The 22,825-nt window shown below is 35.1% G+C and overlaps 1 protein-coding gene across 2 annotated transcripts in view; it reads left to right on the top strand.

Moving 5' to 3' along the window:
- The window catches only part of Cubn (cubilin), a 254,814-nt gene that overhangs the window by 194,968 nt on the left and 37,021 nt on the right, over positions 1 to 22,825 (top strand). For both annotated transcript variants that reach the window (XM_063237874.1, XM_063237875.1), the window contains 6 exons: positions 580 to 701; positions 1,203 to 1,428; positions 3,240 to 3,427; positions 11,768 to 11,924; positions 12,575 to 12,724; positions 22,461 to 22,661. In XM_063237874.1, coding sequence (XP_063093944.1) covers positions 580 to 701; positions 1,203 to 1,428; positions 3,240 to 3,427; positions 11,768 to 11,924; positions 12,575 to 12,724; positions 22,461 to 22,661 — 1,044 coding nt within the window. The remainder of the gene's footprint in view (positions 1 to 579; positions 702 to 1,202; positions 1,429 to 3,239; positions 3,428 to 11,767; positions 11,925 to 12,574; positions 12,725 to 22,460; positions 22,662 to 22,825) is intronic.

Raw genomic sequence — 22,825 nt, 5'->3', positions numbered from 1 at the left:
TTTGTTTACAGTTTTATCCAACATTTCTTTGTGTTATAACCAAATGGTTTATTAAAGGGGTAAGGATTTTATTTACTTAACCATCTTTCCAGTTTAGTTTTGTCAGACTGAAAGAAAAGACTTAGGCTTCAAGAAGCCATGTTATGTGTTTTGCTCATAAGGTCATCCTAGCTTTATAAATATATCATCTTTTCAACTTACATGTTTATGTATAATTTAATGCTTCACTATGCACCTATTATCAAATAATAAAGTATTTAATTATGGGACTAATCATTTCTTCAAACTTCTTTATTTTCATTGGCCCAGTTTTTTTTAACAAAGGCAATGTTATTTACTTTGTTTCTAGTGCATTTACTTTAAGTTATACAATATATCTATTTATAATCTAGATTATCTTCTTCTCCTTCTGTCTTAACTTGAGATCATATCATTTTGTGATTCTGTTCAGTTAACATTATATGAGATTCTTTTGTTTATATTATTACACCTCATTTTGCTTTTATTTTATTCATCCATTGTATTTTATCATAAAGTATGATAACTCTAAATACAACTGTGCCTTTGTGTGGGTTTTAGGTTGTGGTGGAATCCAAATGGGAGAGGCTGGAGTGATCACCAGCCCCAACTATCCTGGATTTTACAGTAGCTCAACTCACTGCTCATGGCTGCTGGAAGCCCCAGTAGGACACACCATCATTGTGAGTTCTGAGCGTGGGTATAGATTGTCATGCAGTCAGAATCTGCTTAGTAAGCAAGGGACTTGAGCAGGCTTTGCTTCTGCAATCTAATTATTGTTTCTCCCTAAAATTCTCTTGGCTAGGTATCTCATTTGATATCTTTGAGTCCATGATTACTAAAAAATGCTGTCATTTGCAAGTTTAGGAGAACTTGTACATAGAAGATCAGTCTGTATCCAGGAGAGAAGTGTATTCATGTCTTTCATTTGAGTTGCATTCTAGACCAGGAGACTTCTGGAGTCCCCTGAATGATGCCACTACCTGGAGAAAAAGACCCTTTCTAGATATTCAAAAGAGAGGTTAACAAGGAAAAAGAATCAAGAAGAAGAAATTAAGAGATAGGAACACAAAATTATATGAATTAATACAGAATAAAAATATTTGTAAGGATTTATCTCCCTTAAGGTAGATGAATGCATTTGCAGCTCAGAGTGTCTCAGTATTTTTTTTTTCCTTTGGCAGCTTACATTTAGTAACTTTGACATTGAAACCCATGCATCCTGTGCCTGGGACTCGGTCACTGTCAGGAATGGCGGCTCCCCTGAATCACCCATTTTAGGACAGTACTGTGGAACTTCCAACCCCAGGACAATACAATCTGGTTCCAACCAGCTCACCGTGATTTTTAACTCAGACAGCTCAATACAACATGGCGGATTTTATGCTACATGGAGCACTGAAACTTTAGGTAAATAAGGCTTTCTCTGAACTTGTACTTTTCCATGAGATAGTTTTATATCTAATTTTAAAAATGTAATTGCTTGGCTTATGAAGGGAATTAGTTCTAGAACTCCAACAGACACAAAAATCTGAAGATGCTCCAATTCCTTCTATAAAATAGCATAATATTTGCACATAACCCATAGGCATTCTTCCATATGTATTAGATCATGTCTTGGTTATTTATAATGCCTAGTACCATGTAGATGCTATCTAAATAGTTACACTGTGTTGTTTAGTGAATAAAGACAAGAAAAAATACTCTGTTCCTCTTCAGTGCATACGGATTTTTTAAAAATATCTATGATCTGCTCTTGGTTGACTCTAGATATAGAACTGTTAATATAGAAGGCCAACCATACACATTTGGTACCTGTTCTGTTGGATTTAATGCTATCTACACATATCATTTCATGTAGCAACTGTAGAAAGATAACAGTATAAATATCTATCTGCTGTATTTTGCATGGACAAAAAATGAGGATTAGGTAGATAATTTGCCTAAAATATATAGCTGATAACCAAGATTTTAATAAAAGGCAGATGAGCTTAGAAATTTTTATCTAAACACTTCATGATACAGACTTCATGGACAAAAAGTAGGAGCAACCAGGAAATCTCAAGTAATAGGAATAGATGTTAGAATCACAAGCCATTTAAAATATTCAGAGTTTAAAAGCAGAATGCTTAGGACAGTAAATGCAGGAAACTAAGTAGTCTGTATCATAAAGACATATAGTTTATAGGGACTGGGGATTTAGCTCAGCAGCATAAGTGCCTGCCTTGCAAGTGCATGGTCGTGAGTTCAATCCCCGGTACCAATAAAAAACAAAAAAGAGTTGCAGTTTATATATTAGACCTTGAACAAAGAAGATAATGTAACAGATTTGAGTAGGTTTCATGTCTATAAAATATAAACCTTTTGAAAATTCTCATAATATAAAAACTTGTATCAGATACTTTATTTAGAATTTCAATAAATTATAATTTCACAAAGGACACATAGGACAGTTCCTTCTCATAGAGTAAAATTTATTATGGAGATCTTTGTAGAATTAGTCCAAACTTTGCTTAACACTCTGGCTATTGTTGAAGTCATAAGTGAGTTTTAAATGAACAAATAGTTTTCGAAGAGGTAAATAAAATCCAAAGAGGTAAGGAGTGCCCTTTCATTTAACCTCCTATTTTTTTTTTTTGCTGAATTCATATTTTATTTGTCATTTTAATAGTATGAAAATGATTATAGATTTTTCTTTCTTTAAATCCCTGTTATTTATTTTCCTTCCATGATTTATCCATCAATCAATTTCAGTACAGATGACTAAGATCACTTAGTGGGAGAAGCTTTCCTCAATACAAAATTACTTTTGACATTTCAGTGTGTTAGAGTAAAATTATAAATGAATATAGAATCATATTTTTATGCATTAGTGATAATAAAATACCAAACTTGTATTGCCTTGCTATACAAACTATACAACCTCAAGGGAAGGAAGAAATATTGCCATTGTCTGAAGACAGTATAGAGATCTGTCCTCCTTCAGGTGAGGAATTCAGCATAGGTGTAACACAATAGGAACAGCTGAAGTCTCCTCTTGATTCAATGTGTTTTATATTTATTGAGAGTTCTTGCTGTGAACTGACTCCAAAGATGAATCATGGGTAAGGGATGATGAACTTAGAGCTCACATTTAGAAATGTTTCTCTCTAGCAGTCTTAAATTTCCAGAATTGTTGTTTTCTTTGCAGAGTAATGACTTTTTCCATGAAAATTTTTCAGGTTGTGGTGGAACATTTCATTCAGATAATGGTACAATCAAAACGCCTCACTGGCCACAGAATTTCCCTGAAAATAGCAGATGTTCCTGGACAGTCATAACTCACGCAAGTAAACACTTGGAGCTCAGCTTTGACAGCAACTTCCGAATCCCCAGTGCCAATGGACAGTGTCAGAACAGCTTTGTGATGGTTAGTGCACTTATTTATTTAACTGGAGCCAAACTAGTTCTGTGAACATAAACGTTTAGGCTACAAATGACTCAGCCATCCCTCAATGGAAGAAATGCTGCTCACATTTCTTGGATGCAAAGTGAGAAGCCTCAGTGAATAGAAGTTAAAATGTGAAGCACAATACGTATGCTGCACTGTAGCTTTTCATCTGCTAATGGCTAGAAATAGTAACTCAGTGGAGGATATTTTTGTCTGGCCCTATTGAATTCTCATGAGCATTAATTGTACTTTCTTTCTGTTAAAAAAAAAAAAAGGAGAGCAGGCTTTCTGATTTCACCCTTTTTTCTTTTCTTCTTTCCTCCCTTCTTTTTCTGTAGATGGGAATGCCTTTACAGTATGAGGTACCCTCACAAGCAAGCTTCTTTTTTTTTCTTTTGCAAAGTTTTATTAAAGGTAGGGAGAAAACAGGATCTGCAGACTAAGTTTGAGCCAAGTAAAAGTAGGAAAAGAAGTACACCTTGGAGTGTGAGGGAAGGCCACCATGCACGAGAACACAGTGGCCTCACAGGCCAGCTTTAATGTGTCCTGTAAGAAGTACAGAAAATTGGAAAAGTAGTTAATGCAATCTTCACCTTGAGCTTTGAAAGCCCATAAGCTGAAAAGAGCGTGAGACACCTTTATAAAAATGAATGCAATGGGGAGTCGGCAAGGCCTTCTTTCTCTAAAGTTACAGATCCTACTCATAGGGCACTTTCACATCCCACTGACACAGCAATGATGGTAGCATTATAAATTCATGCCATCCGTGCTCCTCTCCATTTTATATATCTCTGAGTGACTATGCCTTTTAGTGGGAAGAACACTGACCCTAAGGTCATGGGGGTCAGGACTCCATTCTCTTTCATAGCTAACACATGCATGTTCTTTTGTGAGCAAATTAAACACTTGAATTTCCTACTACTCAACTGTAAGACGAGTAGAATGCTTTCTATTTTAATAGGCTGTTTTAAGCATTAGAAGTAAGATGATATCATATCATAATAGTGCTCAGCACTTGGAATATAAAATCATCTAGTGAGCAGAAATGGCTTTTTTGTTAATGTTATTTCATATGAGCTCTCAAATTATGTTTTATATCTTATTGATTCATGCTTCCTATTTAAATGAAAATCCAATACTTATATAAAACATGCACATAGTAAAACATTTAATATATACTTTTACTAATTGCTTTTCCCGTAAAATAAGTGAACTGTCTTCTCAGTAATGAGTCAATATCAAGTGTACAGATTTAACTAAGTCTATTCATTTCTCCAGTTGTAAAAATTGAAACTGAAAATAACTTGGGCTCATTCCCCCACTAATAGAATAGAGGACTCTGACCACACAAGCCCGTGCTACATGAGATCGTTTGTAAACCTTGCCAAGAGTAAGTGGTAGGGAAGTTCTCTTTTCCTCCCACTGGACCTGAGAACACACTTCTGCCACAAGGCATTAACGTGGGTAAGAAGAACACAGCAGCAAGCAGCCTTGGGTGGGAAGCCTCTTTTTACCTTTGAACCAAGACTGTCTTTCACGCAGAGATACGTGGGCAGAACAGACAAAAGTCCAAGAAGCCTTTTGGTCCTCAGGAGCCAGAGATGCTTTTTCCCTATCCAAAGCAATTGGAGTGGCCAGGAGTAACCCCATAGTAACCATACAAACCAAGCAGTTCAAAATTAAGCCACAAAGATTCTAAAAAATAATCAATGGAATCACAACCTCAAAAAGAATGCAAGATCACATACAAAACCTAAATGGGATGACTGCCTACTAAAGAAAATATTTAAATAGAATCCAGAGTCTCCTAACATAATAAACAAAGTATCCAGGAGAATATAAAAGATAATAAATAAGAACATAAAAGATAAAAAATAAAAAGAACCCATCGTAACAGGAACAAAGACCATCACAATTTAACTGAGAAAAACACAATTGAGTAAGGCCATCACAGATAACTCACTCCAACTTTCACTGACAGGTTTTAAGGAAACAAAAAATACAAAATATCAATAAAAAATAGTAGTTACAATGAAAGACTAAATGGGAATTATAGCACTGAAAAATATAATATAAGTAAATAACTCACTGGATAAACTCAGATGAGAGAAAATAGAATCAGTGAACTTGAGGATGGGCAATAGAATTCAGCCCCTCTGTCAAATCAAGACAAACTAGACTACAGAAATACTAGCAGTCTTAGGACCCAAGAACCATAATGAAAGGTTCAACATTCATATTATTACAGTCTCACAAGGAGAGAAGAGGATGCAATTAAAAGAGTAGCCAAAGAAACAAGGCACACAAGAGAAGAAGGTTCAATCAAAAATTTTATATCTGGAAAATTATCCTTTAGAAATAAGGTAAAAACAAAATATTACCATTTAAAGGGAAATTAGGTAGATGTTGTTCCAATTGTCTAATGGAAACTTTTTTTTTTTTTTTTTTTTTTTTTTTGGTACTGGAGATCGAATTTACAATCTCATGCTTGCCAGGCAGGCGCTTGTGCTGCTGAGCTGAATCCCCAGCCCTAATGGAAACTTAAAAAAAAAAAAATGAAATGATACAAGTGATCTTGTAACATCCAGAAGGGACAAAGGAACATATAAAGAGCATAAATGCATGCACACAATGGAACTGTCTTTGTAGTGTTTGAGTAATATTTAATAACTAAAACAAAAAAATATAGTACCCTCTGATGCTCAAGCAAATAAATAAATCAGTAAGGTAAAAGGACCTAAATGGACCTTAAACTTCTGTACTTTATTCAAGGTGGTCCAGTGTATATGGTTATAATCACATGTGTATGTATATTCATACCCAGAACAATGACAACTGCCATAATTATATAGAGAGATAAACCCAAAACCACTATAATTAATTCAAAATGGCATTTCCAAGTTCAAAAAAGACAAATGAGAGACAAGAAGCAATAGCAGTACACAGAAAATAAATAATAAAATGGCAGACATAGCACAAATACATATCAACAGTTTAATTTTAAATTGTTTAGTTACACCAATCAAAATATAGTGATTATTGGACACAAAACATGATAATAAAATCATTTCAAATTCAAACATATGGGTAAATTGATAGTTAAAGGATCAAAAATGATAGATTATGCAAATATTTAAATATTTTAAAAAAGCAAGAATGACCATAATACTATCTGATAAAGTAGAATTCAGAGTATGGAAAATGATTACTATGTAAAAAGAGATCTTACATAATAATAAAAAGATTATTCCGCCAGGATGACAGAATGATTCTAAATATTTATGCATCCAACATCAGAGCTACAAAATACATGAAGCAATAATTGATAGAGCTGTAAAGAGAAATAGATAAATCTTCAATTATAGTTGAGAACTTCAACAGTTAGTAATTTATAGAACAGGTAGAAGATAATTATCAAGGATGTGGAACTCTATAAAACCATCAACCAGTAGTATGTAATTGTCATACACAGAAAAAAACTGTACAATGACAAAAGAATACACACATTTTTAGGTATCCTTGGAACATACCAAGGTAGACCATATATGGAGATATCAAAACATCTCAACAAGTTAAAGAATTGAATGCAGAGTGTTCTCTTTGACTGTATCTAAATCAAGGGGAACAGCAATAAGAAATAAAATCTTGCCAAAGGTTGAGCTGATCTGGAGAGAAGTGACCACCCAAAGCAAAGGTTACAGGTAAATCTTTAATCACTTATTGCAGTGGTATAAGGAAGAGACTAAATAGGTAAAAGTGCTCTCTCAGCCAAACATATTCTTCTTCATGGAACAACACCTGATAAAGATCAAGAACATTGGTGTAGAGGGATCACAGACTGATCAGGGCCACAACCTCCCAAATCAGTGGACAGTGAAGATTTAAATAAATGAGACAAGTGTATGAATTTAGGGCTCTGGGAGAATCAAAACCCTCTAGAACAATTTAAGATTCTGAGAGCTAAGACAAAGAACTTCTCTGGGTGGCCCGTATTTATTTGGTTTTCAAACAAAGGGAGAGGACAGTGAGAAAAGCGGGGGAACTGAGTAGGACCTTAGAAGTCATTTCAAAGACTTCTCCAGGTATTAAATTATGCTAATTTAACATTCATGGCTGGACTGAGACAGCTGGAGTGAAACACCTGAAGCTGCCGTCTCTAGGTAATTGGGGTTGGAGCCAGGTGTCTTCAGCTTTATCTTGTTCTATGAGGTGTCTCTGGCATCACAGGCCACTACAGGCCTCAGACAGTGATTCACTGATGTTCACTTACTGTCAATCTACTACGCATCTCTAGACAAAGGACTTAGGCCTGGGACAGACTCTCAAGTAAACATAGAAACTCAATTGATTAATTTTAAATCCTACCCATAGCCGCTTCGTAGTGGTCTCCATCATAGAGAGATTCTCTCATGCTCAGTGAGCCTCAAACAAAAATAAAAACGTTCTAAATACTGATTCAGAATGGATAAGAATGTCTTTAGGTTTTCTTATCCTTCTGATAAAGAGGTCTTGCAAATGTGCCTGGAGAGTCTTCAGCTGGAGACCTCAGGAAAGGAGACCTACAAATGAAGGTACCCAAGTTAGAGCTGCAGATGTATGTGAAAAGGTACCGCCATGGGGGCCAGAGTCCTGACTGCACCTGCTTCAGAGACTGCGGAGTACTGGTTGTCATCAAGTCCTGTCTAAGGAGGACCCAAGCTAGGCCAGCCAAGTAAAACTTGTAGTTGCCTGTGAGAAGGCCTGAAAATTCACATGTAGGCTTTGTCAAGGAGATGAACTCCTCAAATCTGTCAATACATAGATATTAAACAAATAATCCACAAATCAAAAAAGAAATGTCAAAGAAACTTCAAAAATACACAGAATAGAGAAAAAATGAAAATAAGATCTATCAAAATCTTTAGGATGTAGCCACTAAAGAGAAATAAAATTCTGAAGTCATTCATAAAGTTTTTATATAAAGTAACTAGACTAAAATAAACCCAAAGCAGAAGCAAAAAAAGTAATAAAGATGAAAACAGAAATTAGAAATTAGTGATCCTGAAAATAGGAACAAGCAAGAAAACAAAAAGATGGCTTTTAAAAACTTGATAGCAAGATTGATGAGTATAAAAGGTAAAAACACAATCGCCAATATCAAATGGGAATGAAATAAAAGATAACACTAAAACCTTGCAGCTATGGGAAAAATGTTTAGAAAATACTATAAACAAGTTATGTTCATAAATAACAACTCTGCATAAATGGTCCAATTCTTTTAAACCACTAGCATAACCAACTGTCACAAATTCAATGTCTTTAAACAACAGGGATTTATTTTTTCAACAATTCAGGGAACCTGAAGTCCCAAATAATGGTGTCAATTCCTTCCAAACATTCTGTGAGAGCTTCTTGCCTCTTCTAGTTTCTGGTGACTCCAAGCACTGTGGCTAGTGGTCACATTCTTCCTCAATGGACACATTGTCTCTTTCTGTCTCTGTGTGTCTCATCTGTGTCTCTTGTGAGAACTCCTGTTGTATTTTAAGTACCATCAAGATGATTCATGCTGAAATCCTCATATTAGGGCCCCTAATTAGCCAAATGCACTCATTTTCCAAATAGGGTAATAGCTATAGAATCCAGGGAATACAATATGGACATGTCTTTCAGAGACCACTATTTCACACACTGTAAAACATAAGCTACCAAAATACAACCATATGAAATAATCAAAATAGCCCTATGAGTATTAAAGAAATTGAATTGTAACTGAAAAACATGTGAAAAAGAAATCTGAAGTGATTTTGTTAGAAAAATTCTATCAAAAAAATCATACCAACCTTAGTTTCTTTCAGAAAATAGACACTTCCCAATTTACTCTGTGAAATGAGAATTATTCTGAGACCAAAACCAGATACAAGCAGTTTACAAAAAAAGAAAGAAAGTTAGAGTCTATATCTGTTGAACTTACATGCAGATGCTTAACTTTCTCTTGCAACATAAATCTAACAATATATGGAAAGATTGATATACCATGAGCAAGTGGGGTTTATTCCAAATGGGCTTATTGATCCAACAGTGGAAAAATAACCAGTGTATTGGATCATATTATCATGCTAAAGACAAACATCATATAATCATATATTGGTGCAAGAAAAACTTGACGGAAGTAAACATGGATTTATAACCCCCACACACAAAATTAGGAATAGATAGGAATTGCTCAAATTGATAAAAGCATATTAAAAACTCCACCTGTTACTGTCATACTCAGTGGTGCAAGACTGAACACTTTCCCTGTGAACTTGGTAAAAGGTAGAATGTTCATTTTCACCACTTTTGTTTAATGCAATACTGAAAGTTCCAGATATTTCATTGAAGGAAACAAAATAAATAAAAGGCATACTGGTTAGACAAAAATAAAAATGTCATTAGAGTATGCAGATCATGTTGACTGTCTTCAAAGAAGGCATTTATATAATATTTAAGATGACAGTGGTTAAAGATGAAATGCAAATAGAGCTTAAAGAGATGAGCATGTGGGAGTAAATTGTGCATGGTCATAAAAGAGTAACTCTAGGTATCCTCTTGGCATTAGAACTGTACAGTCCTTGAATGCTGTTGTATACAACTTGTGTGCAATTTAATGTATAAGCTGGATCAGGGATATAGTTCCCTGGCACAGCACCTGTCTGGTAAGAATGAGATCATAAGTTTGATCTCCAGAACAAAAAATAAAAAGTAAAAATAAAAAATAAACCAGTTTTCTGTAACATTTAATACATAAGCACTAGTGCAAGCAAAATTGGGAAACTGGTGAATTGGTTGGTTGCATATATATCAACAAGATTATGAATAGTTTTGAAAGATGCCAATCACCTGATTATGAAAGTTGAGGAAACTGAAAACTATGCATAATGATTTCTCTGTATTTTATCTCACAACTGCATGTGAATTGATAATTATATAAGTAAACATTTGTTTTCTAGAAAATAATTAACTTGTGTGGTAAAATATGACTAACAGTAAGACTGAATTATATAAAACTCTGACAACAGTCAAAGAACTTTTGACCAGATGGCAATTTAGTGACATGCTGTAGATCAACATAGTTTTGATGAGTCCTGGATCAGGAGTTCTAGACTGACAAGGAAGCACTGGATACTTAATAACTCTACCACTTCGCATTATCTATACTAAGCTTATATTCTTAGGTCAAAAGATACTTTATTAAAAATTGTAGCTCTTCCTTTACTTTATGTGTTTAGTAATATGTATCTGTTAGTGATGTAATCTTTCTCAGAATAGTGCAGATAAATATTTCCTAGAAAGTCACGTTTATCATTTTATAAAATGTAGATAGGAAATTTTGCATACTGTCTCCATAGATAGTTGATTAGGAGGGGAAAAAAATCTTAGAGCTTTAACCAAACCTTAGGTCAAATTGGGGGTGTTAAGTAAAATATCCCTTTCCAGACATTTTAATCAATCTTAGGCATTATACAGAATTATGTGTACTCTTGTTCTCAGTAGCTCTAGTGACACTTACAATATCTAATAAATGGCAAATATAATTCATCTGCAGTGAGATGACAAATAGCTACATACCCACATCATGTGTTTGAAAATCAATTGAAATGACATGGCTTTAAAGAGTAATACTAAATGAGAGCTAGGAATCAGTGCTATTTCATACCTCTTCCTATAGACTGATTTCCCAATGGAAATATTTCTTATTATGGCTTTATGTTTTTTGTTCTGCTTGAGGAATATCCTTGAAAAAGATATATTCAAAATGAATCAATTTGTATAATTTGATGTGAAGAAAATGTTGAATAGTTCAACAAGACTAATCCATATCCAATTACTTTCTTGGATCAGGTAATTCTCAGTTTTGTGTGGGAGTGGGAGTGGGGAGTATCTTGGGTGTTGATACACCCAGCCTCCGCCCACTAGGTACTACCACCCCACAGATCAAATGTAATAATCAAAAATACCTCTAGATGTTGCCAAATGTGTCATGAGGAAGGCAGTCTCATGTAGATCAGGTCACCTGGGAGTTCAGAAGAATACAATAGTGATTGATTTTAAAAAAAATAGTGAAACAAAAATAAACAAAATCTCTTTTGGAAGTAAAAATGGGACAGACTATTTAAAAATAGTCTGTTTAATATTTTAGCTTGTGTTTTATTTACTATTTAAATGTTTTGGCTTGTGTCTTATTTACTATTATGTTTTTGCTATGTGTATCTGAGGATCATTATTTTAAAACCTAAGCGTATTAACGTATCAATAGGGGAAAACCACAGGCACTAACTCCTGTTTATGGCCCTCTGCTAGGTGTGGGCAGGACCTGTGAAGACCATTGAAGGCCTGTTGACCAAACGATGTGGGGATGTGGCTCCCAGTCCCATCATCATATCAACAAATGCATTCACTATGGTCTTCCAGTCTGAGGAGGCACCAGCCCAGGGCTTCTCTGCATCCTTCATAAGCCGTGAGTAGCACTGAAAACCAAGCCCAGGTGTTACCACAAAAGTGTGGGTGTCACCATCAGTGCTGGGGCAAAATGAATGGCCATACAGGGGTAACTTGAACTGGGGACTTGAGAGGAGCAGGAATGAGTCACCTTATCTGGAAAGGACACCCATCCTTCAAATATCAGCGAGACTGGAACTGATGAAAAAGACTTAGGTGCTCTCAGCCAACATCTAAACACACACCTAGAATCCAGAGATGCAGATATTTGGCAGATGCTTAGGTGACTGTAGCTAGATGATCACTGTTTCTGGCTCAGGGCATATTGACTACCTATATCAAAATCTCTTGGGGGCTTGAAAAACCTGCAGATTTGGGGGCATCAAGCGCAGATCATTGGAAGCCAGCATTTCCATACATATGGGCTTGCCTGTTTGACCTCTTATCCAGAGACCTGTTGTGTCAGCAAACTTGGGGAGCCACTTTCTGGGGGATTCACCTTTCCTAGCTGGTTACCTGGAGGCACTTCCATGGCCACTGCATGCCAATGAAATGAACGAGAATAGTAGAAGTTTCCCAGCCTGAGAATGGCATCTTTTCTTTACTGATTAAATAGATACTACATGTGAGAATAAATGTCCTGATGATGCTTTTTGTGTTCTCACATAGGATGTGGCCACAACTTCACTGACTCTTCAGGTTACATTATTTCTCCAAACTTTCCAAAGAAATATGACAACAACATGAACTGCACTTACATGATAAAGAATAGTCATCGATCTATGGTTATTTTGACTTTTGTGTCTTTCCATTTGGAAGGTAAGCTTGCTCTTTTTCAAGAAGTTATTTAATTTTAATGAACAAAAGTTGTATCTTTCGAGTGTACACCATGATGCTTTGATATCTGGATGCATTGTGGAATGACTGAATCAAGTTTCTTAATATGTCCGTTAACTCACACTCTTTGAAGTTTTTGTTGGTGAGAACATCAAAATCTACTTTCTTGGCAATTTTCAAGCAGTGAATGCATTCTTGCTAATTATGGTCAGTAGTCACTGTATTATACAATAGATTTCCTGGATTTATTCTTCTTGCAGAATAAAGTGGAGTTTTGTATTCTTTGAATAATCCTCCCATCTGGCTTCCCCAAGGATTCAGTAACCGTAGAAGCTCTGTGCATCTATGAGTTCAGCTGTTTTAGATTTCACATGGAAGTGAGATCATGCAGTATTTATCTTTCTGTGCATGATGTCAGATTCATTCCTGCTGTCTCAAATGACAAGATTCCTACTTTTAAGGCTGAATAGTATTCTACTGTATTTTCTTCAGCTTCTGTCCACTGACAGACACTTACACTGATTCCATATCTTGACTCGTAGGAAAAATGCTGCAATAAGTGTGGGAATATATTATATTTTTATAGTGACTTACTTTATTTATTTATTTATTTTGCCAGGGATCAAACTCAAGACCTCACATTTGCCAGGCAGGCACTTCTGCTACTGAGCTAAATCCTCAGCCTTCCTGACTTCATTTCTTTAGCATACATGCTCAGATACAAAGTTGCTTGATTATATGGTAGTTCTGTTTCTAATTTTTGAGGAGCCACTATACTATTTTCCATAATGTTATGCCAGTTTTCTACTAACAGTATAAAAAGGTTCTTTCTCTACATCCTCACCAACATTTATCTGTTTTTTGATATTATCAATGGAAAGTAAGTTTACTCTTAAATACATTACAAATAATTGTTAAGAAAATAACAAATGAATAGAGGTAGAGTCTATCATCTCCATTTGAAGAAAAAAATAAATATATGTCACAGACTAGATTTAACATGTGTGAATAAAATTCCTCCCAACTTTTAGAGAACACAAGTACTATTTTATCAATTCCATCCAGAAGTGAAAAAATAGAATAAAAAATTAAAGGATGTAAGCATCAGATAAATTACTTAAAAATTAGTATGAAATGTTACATGTTAGCATAGTTTTTATATTTATTTGCACTTACACTCTATACATATACATGTGAATGGATGTGTACATGCACACATACATGCCTACACACATACACACATACTCAAAACTATCCTGACTTAGAAACTGTCTTGTTGAGTCAACATAGGTCCACAACAATTATTGAGTGATTGAATTAATAAGATTATTATCTATGCTCTTCTTTTGTTAACTTTGTATGAATTCTCCTTTCATCCCCTTTTTTTGTGACCTTCATCTTCCCTGTCCTGATTGCTCAGTGCTGAAGTTCTTAGCCAAGGGTGTTTCCTCTTGGGTTCATTTCCAAACCTGGCAGTGATGGTGAACCTTATAGAGATGAGTGCCCAAACTGCAACCCAAAACCCACTTATTTATCATGAAGTGCCAACATTGCATTAAACTTAGATACTAAGGTTATAATTAAGAAAACAATTCATATACTGACTTTTTTTTTGTCTTAAAAGAAAAACAAATAACATGTTTGCCAAAGGTTCACCACATCTGCTCTCGAGTATGACAGCTGACTCATGGAACAGTGGGCTGTAGGTATGGGCCAGGCTCTGTCTAACCACAGGCATGACTTAGTGTTTAATGGATGCCCAGACATAAAAAAGAAATCCCTGTAAGGAGCATTTTCAATTCCTCACATTCTAAGTTACCTACTTCTAGCACTCTTTGTGAAGTTATTTCTGCATATTTATGATGTCTTTCTTTTTGGGTTGGTCTCTCTTGGAGGAAAAAATTACACTTAACAAAATAGTCTCTAGTATTCAGTATCCAAGAGATTTAAAGATTATAAAACTAAAAATGTGAAACTGATATATTCATAAATTGATAAATTATACTTTTCCCTTTTTTCTATGACATCACTCTCTTTTCATAGAACTCTGTGGCTGCATTTTTAGAACATGCTAGAAAATGCCAATTATAAATTGATCTGTGACTATAAACATGGAATATGAAGCAAAATATAGTCTGTTAGTATTTGCTGGCACCAAATCTGAGTATCATAAAAAGATGTTCATGAGGATAGATAAATGGCTTATATAAGATGATCAAATTTCTATTTACAGTAACACATGTGAATAAAATCTGTAAGGCTGTGAAGCAGTACTTTGCTATCACTGTGTGATCTATAGATGATTATTATTTTCTTTGTTATATCATTTCTTTTATTTTTATTATGGATAAAAGTTATTCCAGTAACAGGAAAACACATGGCTCAGATTTTACATTCACATCTGCTTTTGTTTTACTTTAAATTAGATGAATATGTTGTAGGCCAATACCATTCAGACTCAAAAGAGGATACACTAATAAATGCACTATAAGATCACAAAAGCACAACTGATACCAGCAGCATATGTACATTGTAAAGCCTAACACCACCTGAAACAGTAACCCCTGTGCTTAGTTTTTAAGTAGAAAGGTGCAACATGCTTCAGAATTCCTGGCATATGGTGCTGTGGGAGCCGGCATACAGTTTGAGAATGACTCCTAAACATCAGGCCAGCCACTTCCTAATCATATGACTTGTGCAAATTACTTTTTCTTTTTTCTAATATTCTTTTGATTTTATAAACACACATACAAGAGTCATGCCTCATGCAATGACATTTGGAGGTCAATGATGGACCACACGTATGACAGTGGTCTCACACTGTATCATCTGGTGGTTGGTACTGCAGCCATCTTAGTTTGAATAGGTGCACACTGATGAAGGATGAAGTCACATTTCTCAGAACTTGTCCTCACTGTTATGAAGCAGATGACTAGCTATACAAAGTAGTAGTTAAAAAGTCAATGATGCCAGATTGATTACTACTAATCAGTAACAATTTCCAAATCTACACCAATTGAAAAGTCTGATTTTTTTGGCAAGATAATATCCTTATAGAAAGGTCTTGTGACATTTCCAGTGTTACAAGTACTCAACATTTCCCACTGCTAAGTGGATAACTCTTAACTATAGACTAATTGAATTATGATGAGTCCCCACAAAGGGCAATGTTAATCAAGTTTACTTTATAATTAGATTCTTCTTTCTGACCACATTAATGGTGACATTTATTGAATACCAACAAACTGGAGAGTATTTATAGTTAACAGCAAAAATAACCTTTCCCAGGCCCTGCTAAAGGGAGCCTGAGGGATTCATGTGTACTTCTTTTGTGATACAACTGAGAATTGTTCTCAAAGAAGGTCATAGCTTTGTTGAAGGAGCATTGGCTTTTCCAGCTATTATAGGCTGTAGGAACTGATTCAGAGAGACTCTGCTCAAATCTTGCTGGACCTAGAATGCCAGCAGGGTGACTGCTAACTGAGGTGTACAGGAGGGTTGTACAACTATTGTCTTAATGGACCATTAGCACAAAAAAGATAGACCTGGCAAGACTATCATGGGCTATCCCAGGCTAAAAACTGCAGGGAAGCTCTCTTGTGTTTTCATTTATGGCTGCTAAACACTGACAACTAGTTAGGGAAGATTTGACTGTTCAAGCACATATACTGATCGTGCAACTACACTCTGGTACTTTTCCTATCAGGAGGTTGCAGAAGCTCAATGACCTCCTTTCCATTCACCACAAAGTAAGGTGTTATAAAAATACGTTATTTTATGTTAGCCTAAATTTCTCTTTCTCATTATTTTTACATTTCTAATATAAGCCATTTTATGTTACTGTTTGTGCTTATCTTGGAATTGGATGTTTATTAAATACTTATTTTATTTCCCCAAATATTAAACAATCTACAACTCTATTTTTGTGATCTTTGATTCACGTAGCCAGGTTGATACCCTCAAACTGCTAAGAAAACTATAGGCCCTATTTTTTACTTTGTAGATAAAGCACTTAGCAGATGAAGTTAACCCAAGAAAAGCCAGTGCTTTATACACCTTAATTTTTCTATCATTAAAATTGGATAGTAACATTGATCCATCATAGTGATAGCAAGGGTTTTGTTTGTTTACTTGGTAATGCTAGAGCCAAACTCAGGACTTCATGCATACTAGGCAGGTGCTGTACCACTGAGCTACATTCCCAGCCCCCACCCCCAGAGATTTTTTAATGAAAAAGTCTTGTGTCTAGGCTAACCATGAATTCAGTGTGGCTCAGTTCCAGAGTGACTCTGCCACACATTGACTGGTTGTGAGCACTCAGCCCATGTGGTGGGAGCCACCAAAGGGTGAAGTGCTTTTGTTCTTTATCATCTAGGGACAGTCTAAAAAATCCAAAGAGGGTTGGGTTAGATTTTCAGAGCCATCAGCTAGGCAGTTCTACCTAATATTTGCTTGAATTCTCTGATTAGCTTGAAGTCCTGATTTCCAAACTACATTTAATAGAATGCTAAAGGAAACAAAATGTAGCTTTAGATTTTTCTTTTTGTTCATCTCATAGCACAATAATTGAGTTTTGTCAGTTGTTTCATTTCACATGTCCCCTTAATTAAATTTTAAGGAAAAGCAACATGATGTAATTTACCATTTCTTCTCTTTGCTTTCTCAATTGTTTTTAAAGAATTCAGAATATGGACACATCTCACAATGAATTATTTTAGAAATTGAGAAGTGGTTCTTTTGAAATATTTCCTTTTGATATTTTATTAAAATTGGCAGAGCACTCAATAGAACAGTTTAGTTTCTGTGAGATTTCTGCTTTGACTGTGCTGCACAGGAACCTGCTTTGTTGGAAGGCTTTGGCCTTGCACTGGATGGAGCTTAGTACTGTGCTAGCCTGCGCTTCTATCTACTGAATTATTCTGCCTGTGAAAAGACCAGTTTCCATGCTTTGCAGAGTGAACTTAATCAGGCAGCAGGCAGATGTCTTTCAGTGCTTTCCTTTAAATCACTTGCCATCCCTAAACTCTTTCCTACTTTACTGAAAAGACTAGATTTTATGTAAGTTTCACAATATCCTAACCAAATGATTCTCCATTATGTTTAGTCCTTTTTTCCACTTCTGCCTCTACCTATTGACTCTGAAGAAAAATTATAGTCTGAATCTAAATTCTACAAGTTTATGCTATTTGCCACATTACTTGACCCTAAATTTTCTTTTACTTTTTCTCAAATATTTAGAATCATAATAGAATTCAGAGTTAGACATTGTACTATAGTAAAATATACAAAAGTGTAATAAAATTTAAATTTCATTACTTTATGTCGAATGCCTACCCATCTCAAACAATAAATATGTGCTAGAAAAGTAGAAGCAGTCATAAAAACCAAGTGGGGACAATTATTTTACAGCTCAGATGTTTCAGCAGTAAATATGCATCAAATCATTTATTGAAAATAGAAGCGACAATGATTGTTACTACCTGTCCTACAGTTTGGGCTGCCGTCCCAGAACATATTGTTCAGTTTCAGGGAACTTGTCTTCCTAACAGGTTCTTGTGCGTGATTGAACACCATCTTAAACTCAACTTTAATATCCATCTTGTTTCTTAAACAACTTTCTAGATCTTGACAAAGTTCCTGTTTCTCCCTAGCAGATTAACTCAGTTGTACTTAACTGTATTCTGCTTGAGATTTCTGTGTATTCAATTGTATGTGCAATAGGCTCCTCATTTAATTGTGGAAAAACATTCAGTTATTTTCTAGTGGCCACTGTCTTTATCACCTACTATCTTATGGAAGGATCATGCTGATTTCTTTGATCTACTGCACTGATATGATATGTAGCTCTTAAAAGGATATGTGTGTATTACTTCTGCTGACACAGTATTTATAACTCATTTTCTTACATAGTACCTATTTCTTAGTAGTCCTTGGTATATCTTTAGATTTGGACAATTTTGCCAAGTTCTGTCATTATGTGAGTGTCTGCTTCCTTGTGGATAAAATTTTTAAGAATATCTTCTGTGAAAGAAATGACTATTGGACAGGACACAAGGATGTTTTAGTTCATTAAATATTTCCAAGTGTCACAATTTTCAGTTTTACTGAGTCAGGCTTTGAAAACAAGCACATTATCTTGAATTATTTGTTTAATTTTATATTCTATTGTCATCCACCTAGAAGTTCAAATTCCCTCACTTGCCCTCTCAACTTTCTCTACATCTCTCCAACAACTTTTCTTCTTATCTCTTACCTTTTGTAAACAGTTAATAAGTTCTGATTATGTCTCAATATGCCATTTCTATTTATTTTTGAACTTACTGTAATTAAACTTAGTTCCTTTAGCTAATTTTTTGGAAGAATAATCAAGTATAAGACACATTTTACCTTAGGCGTCATGCCCTTCTCTGTGATTTTCTTAGCTGAGTATCTCAGTGATAATCTATATCCTTAGGCCTACAATTTGTAAACCAACTTTAAAACTAAAAGGCACTTGCATAGCAGGCTGTTTAGCAATTACAAGTCCAGGAATTCACCCTAGGATTAGGAATATTTCCCTTCATTCTGTGAGTTTGGTATTACAACTTTGTACATGGCTGCTAAATAAAGATTTTTGTAAAATAATTAATACAATGTATTTTTTATTTTCAAACTCATATACTCTGTATTTTTAAAGCTCCATTTGAGCTTTTGATGTCTTAAAGAAAAATTTTGGAGTGGTAATTAAAGTACATAACTTGGCAGTATTCAAACTATGAATCTGAGCTTAATTTTTTCCTTGTCATGCTTTTCCCAGTATCACATTGCTTCTAATTACGTGATAAAAGTTAGTCTTTCACATTTGTGACCAATTAGAAACATTTCTATTCTAGGATTTTCAAAATAAGGGAATTCTTTGAAGCTTATTTAATAAATAGAATGTTAAATTTATGCCTCAAAATGTCTTAAAGCTGGATAGAAACTTAGTTAAGGAGCCAAATATATTCCTAAAATTAAAATTTAAACTGCACAAATATTTTCTGGTAAAAAATATCTGTTTTGTCTAAGCTGGCATTCAGATCCAAGAAGTAGAGAGAAGCATCCTGGGTCTTCTGAATCAAAAGATATGGTAAAGGTGAATGTGTTTGTCAAGATCCTCTGAATTAGAAGTAGTAGATTATCTTTAAGGTTGATTAGATATAAAGTTGAAATTATTAGAAGGATTCTGGGTTATTGCATATCAAAGAAAGGTTTAAAAACAAGAAGAGAATAAAACTTCTAGTACAGGGGAGCTGAGACAGGGACCCTTTACCACACTCTTCATCATCCCTTTTGCTGCTTTCTACATGATAACTTCCTTTTTCTTTATTGCTCTTTCATATGTCAGGAAACACGGCTGACAATGTTTTCTAAGTTTGGTATCTTTGGCTGCTACCACTGCCTCCTCTTTACTCACAATTCAAATGCGTCTAGTTAACCCGCACTGGGCCTTGTTCTGCCTTGGAGCAGTCAGTCATGCAGAACAGAACATAAAATGGTGCGATTCTGTTATCAATAGTGACAACAATGACTACAGTAACAATAAAGTGCTACCACGTTGATTAGGAATTTCTATAGCACAATTATAGAAAAAACCCAACCTGGCTTAAGCATGACCGAGCCTTAACTCCACTTGAATTAGCATTTCCATGGTGTCACTGAATATGTTCCTGCTCTTGTTCGTACTCTGTGCTATTGCAGTAGGAAAGATGTTAGGCCTGACTCCTCTCCTGGCTGTAGAGTAGCTGCGCTCAAAGCAGAGGTTCAAAAGAAAGAAAGATGACATCTACCCTGCAGCAAAGTGGAGCTGGCTGGATATACAGATGGATAATAAACACAAAAAGATATTCAGTCAAGGAAATAATGTCAAAGCCACAATGAGCTACCATTTCACAACCAGTATTGTCGCTATAATTTTTAAAGTAGACAATAACAAGTGTTGACAACAATGTAGAGAAATCAGAACCTTACACATTGTGAGTATGATTATAAAATGGTACAGCCACTCAAGAAAAGATGGGCAGGGTCTCAACTTATTAAACCTAGAGATAATGTGTGAACCAACCATTCTACTACTAGTTATATACCCAAGTGAATACATACCAATGCAATAAGTGAAAACACAGTAATGCTTGTCATCCGATGTTTTTTCAGTACCAGGCATTAAACTCAGAGCTTTCATACTAAGCTACATCCCAATTCCTTTTTTTTTTTTTTTTTTGTTTTGATAAAGTCTCACTAAGTTGCTAATTTGCTCAGAGTAGGTTCAAACTTTTGATCCTCCTGCTTCTGGAGGACTCCCAGAATCCTCAAGTACAGACATGTGGCACTATACCTGGATCTGATTAATGGATTTTTTTAAAAAAAAATGAGATATAACCACATAATAAAATATTATTCTGCCATAAAAATTAATGAAGTATTGACATATACTACCACATGGACGAACCTCGACAACATTGTGTTAAGCAAGAGGTCAATCACAAGAACTGACATATTATGTAATTTTATTTCTCTTAAATGTTCAAAATAGACAAATCCATAGATACAGAAAGTAGATTTGTAGTTGTACCGGGCTGACAGAACAACAAAAATAGCAGAAGGTATAAAGAGTGATCGCCAGTGGGTAGAAAGTTGTCTATAGGGTGTTGAAAAATGTAGAATTGGGAATAATGTCAAATTCCTAGGTGCTGTACAGATGTGAATTGGCGACATCTTTCCAAAAGGCCAGGTGGTAAACCTGGAAAAGAATCTTGCCTTAGTACCAGTAACTCAAACTCTAAAAGTTTAATGAACAATAAGAAATTACCTCAAATATTTGTGTTTAGTAAATAGAGAATATAGAACTTATAGAACATGGAAGAAGTGATTGGACATAGCAATCTTTAATTTGACATATGCACTAATAAATGTCTCAAAAGACTGATCACATAGAAATACATAGCAGTATGTTATTTTATGTTAATAAAAATTGGGAAACAAAAGATTGCAGTGAAAGTGCTCCAGTATTCAGTCTCTTGTAAAAATGACCAGAGAAGTTGTAGTCGTAAAATTCTTTTCAATTGCTGGCATATTGTTTTATATATTGTTTTATAATTTTAAAATAGGAGCAGTAATATGAAGTTCTACAGTCACTAGAGCCTTAAACTAATGTCATTTGGGTGAACAATGATGTTGGCTGTTCAAAAAACATGAGGGGGTTTCCAGTGATCTCTTATACACACTCTGGGAGCAGAGAACTCTATGGCTATATGATTGACGGCTGGAGTTCAGTAGCTTCTTGGCAACAGGAGCGCTCAGCCTGTGAGAATGATTCCATTCACGGCAGCGTACTTATCAGCCAGCATCTCTGGCTTCCATGGGACAGCAAAATAAATGTCTTCAGATATTACTAAATATCCCCCAGGAGGCAAGGTGTCTCTGGTTTATAATTATTACACTAAATTAATTATCTTATAAAGAAAATTTTGAATTTTTTCAATGTGGACTATCTATCATGACTATTGTTATGTTTGCTGTTGTTGGGATAAACATTGTTTCATCAGGAAAAAAAGCTAAAAGTTGACACACTAAATTATCTCTAGATGCTTATTTAATTTTTATATTACTTGAAAGACTCATTATAACATTTTAATGTTTACAGCATTGATTTCCTGTGTTGTTTCTGTTCATAACGCTGCTTCTTCCATACTCTGTACAGCTCGCTCGGCCACCACTGGGAACTGTGACAGTGATGGTCTGCACATCCTCAGAGGTGACAGCCTCTCTTCTACACCTGTTGCTACCGTGTGTGGGGATGAGACCTTGGACGCCATCGGGGTGTCTGGCCCAGTGTTGCTTAACTTCTTCTCCAATTCACACGTCACAGACTTTGGATTCAAGATTTCCTATCAGACAACCTGTGAGTAGCTATAACGATACCATTTGGAGTTTACTTTTCTTGTTTTTCTTTAGTAAATTACACAATCAGTTTTTATTGTGATCCAGTAATCACCAACTTGAAGATTCAGAGACTTTAAGGAAATTAAATATATGGTACAAAAATATTTAGCCATATTTTTCTCT

This window comes from Cavia porcellus, unplaced genomic scaffold (assembly GCF_034190915.1).
Source record: "Cavia porcellus strain 051 isolate PalLab524CR breed Dunkin Hartley unplaced genomic scaffold, mCavPor4.1 scaffold_27, whole genome shotgun sequence".
Classification (NCBI taxonomy): Eukaryota; Metazoa; Chordata; class Mammalia; order Rodentia; family Caviidae; genus Cavia; species Cavia porcellus.
This window is presented reverse-complemented; position numbering and strand designations above follow the sequence as displayed.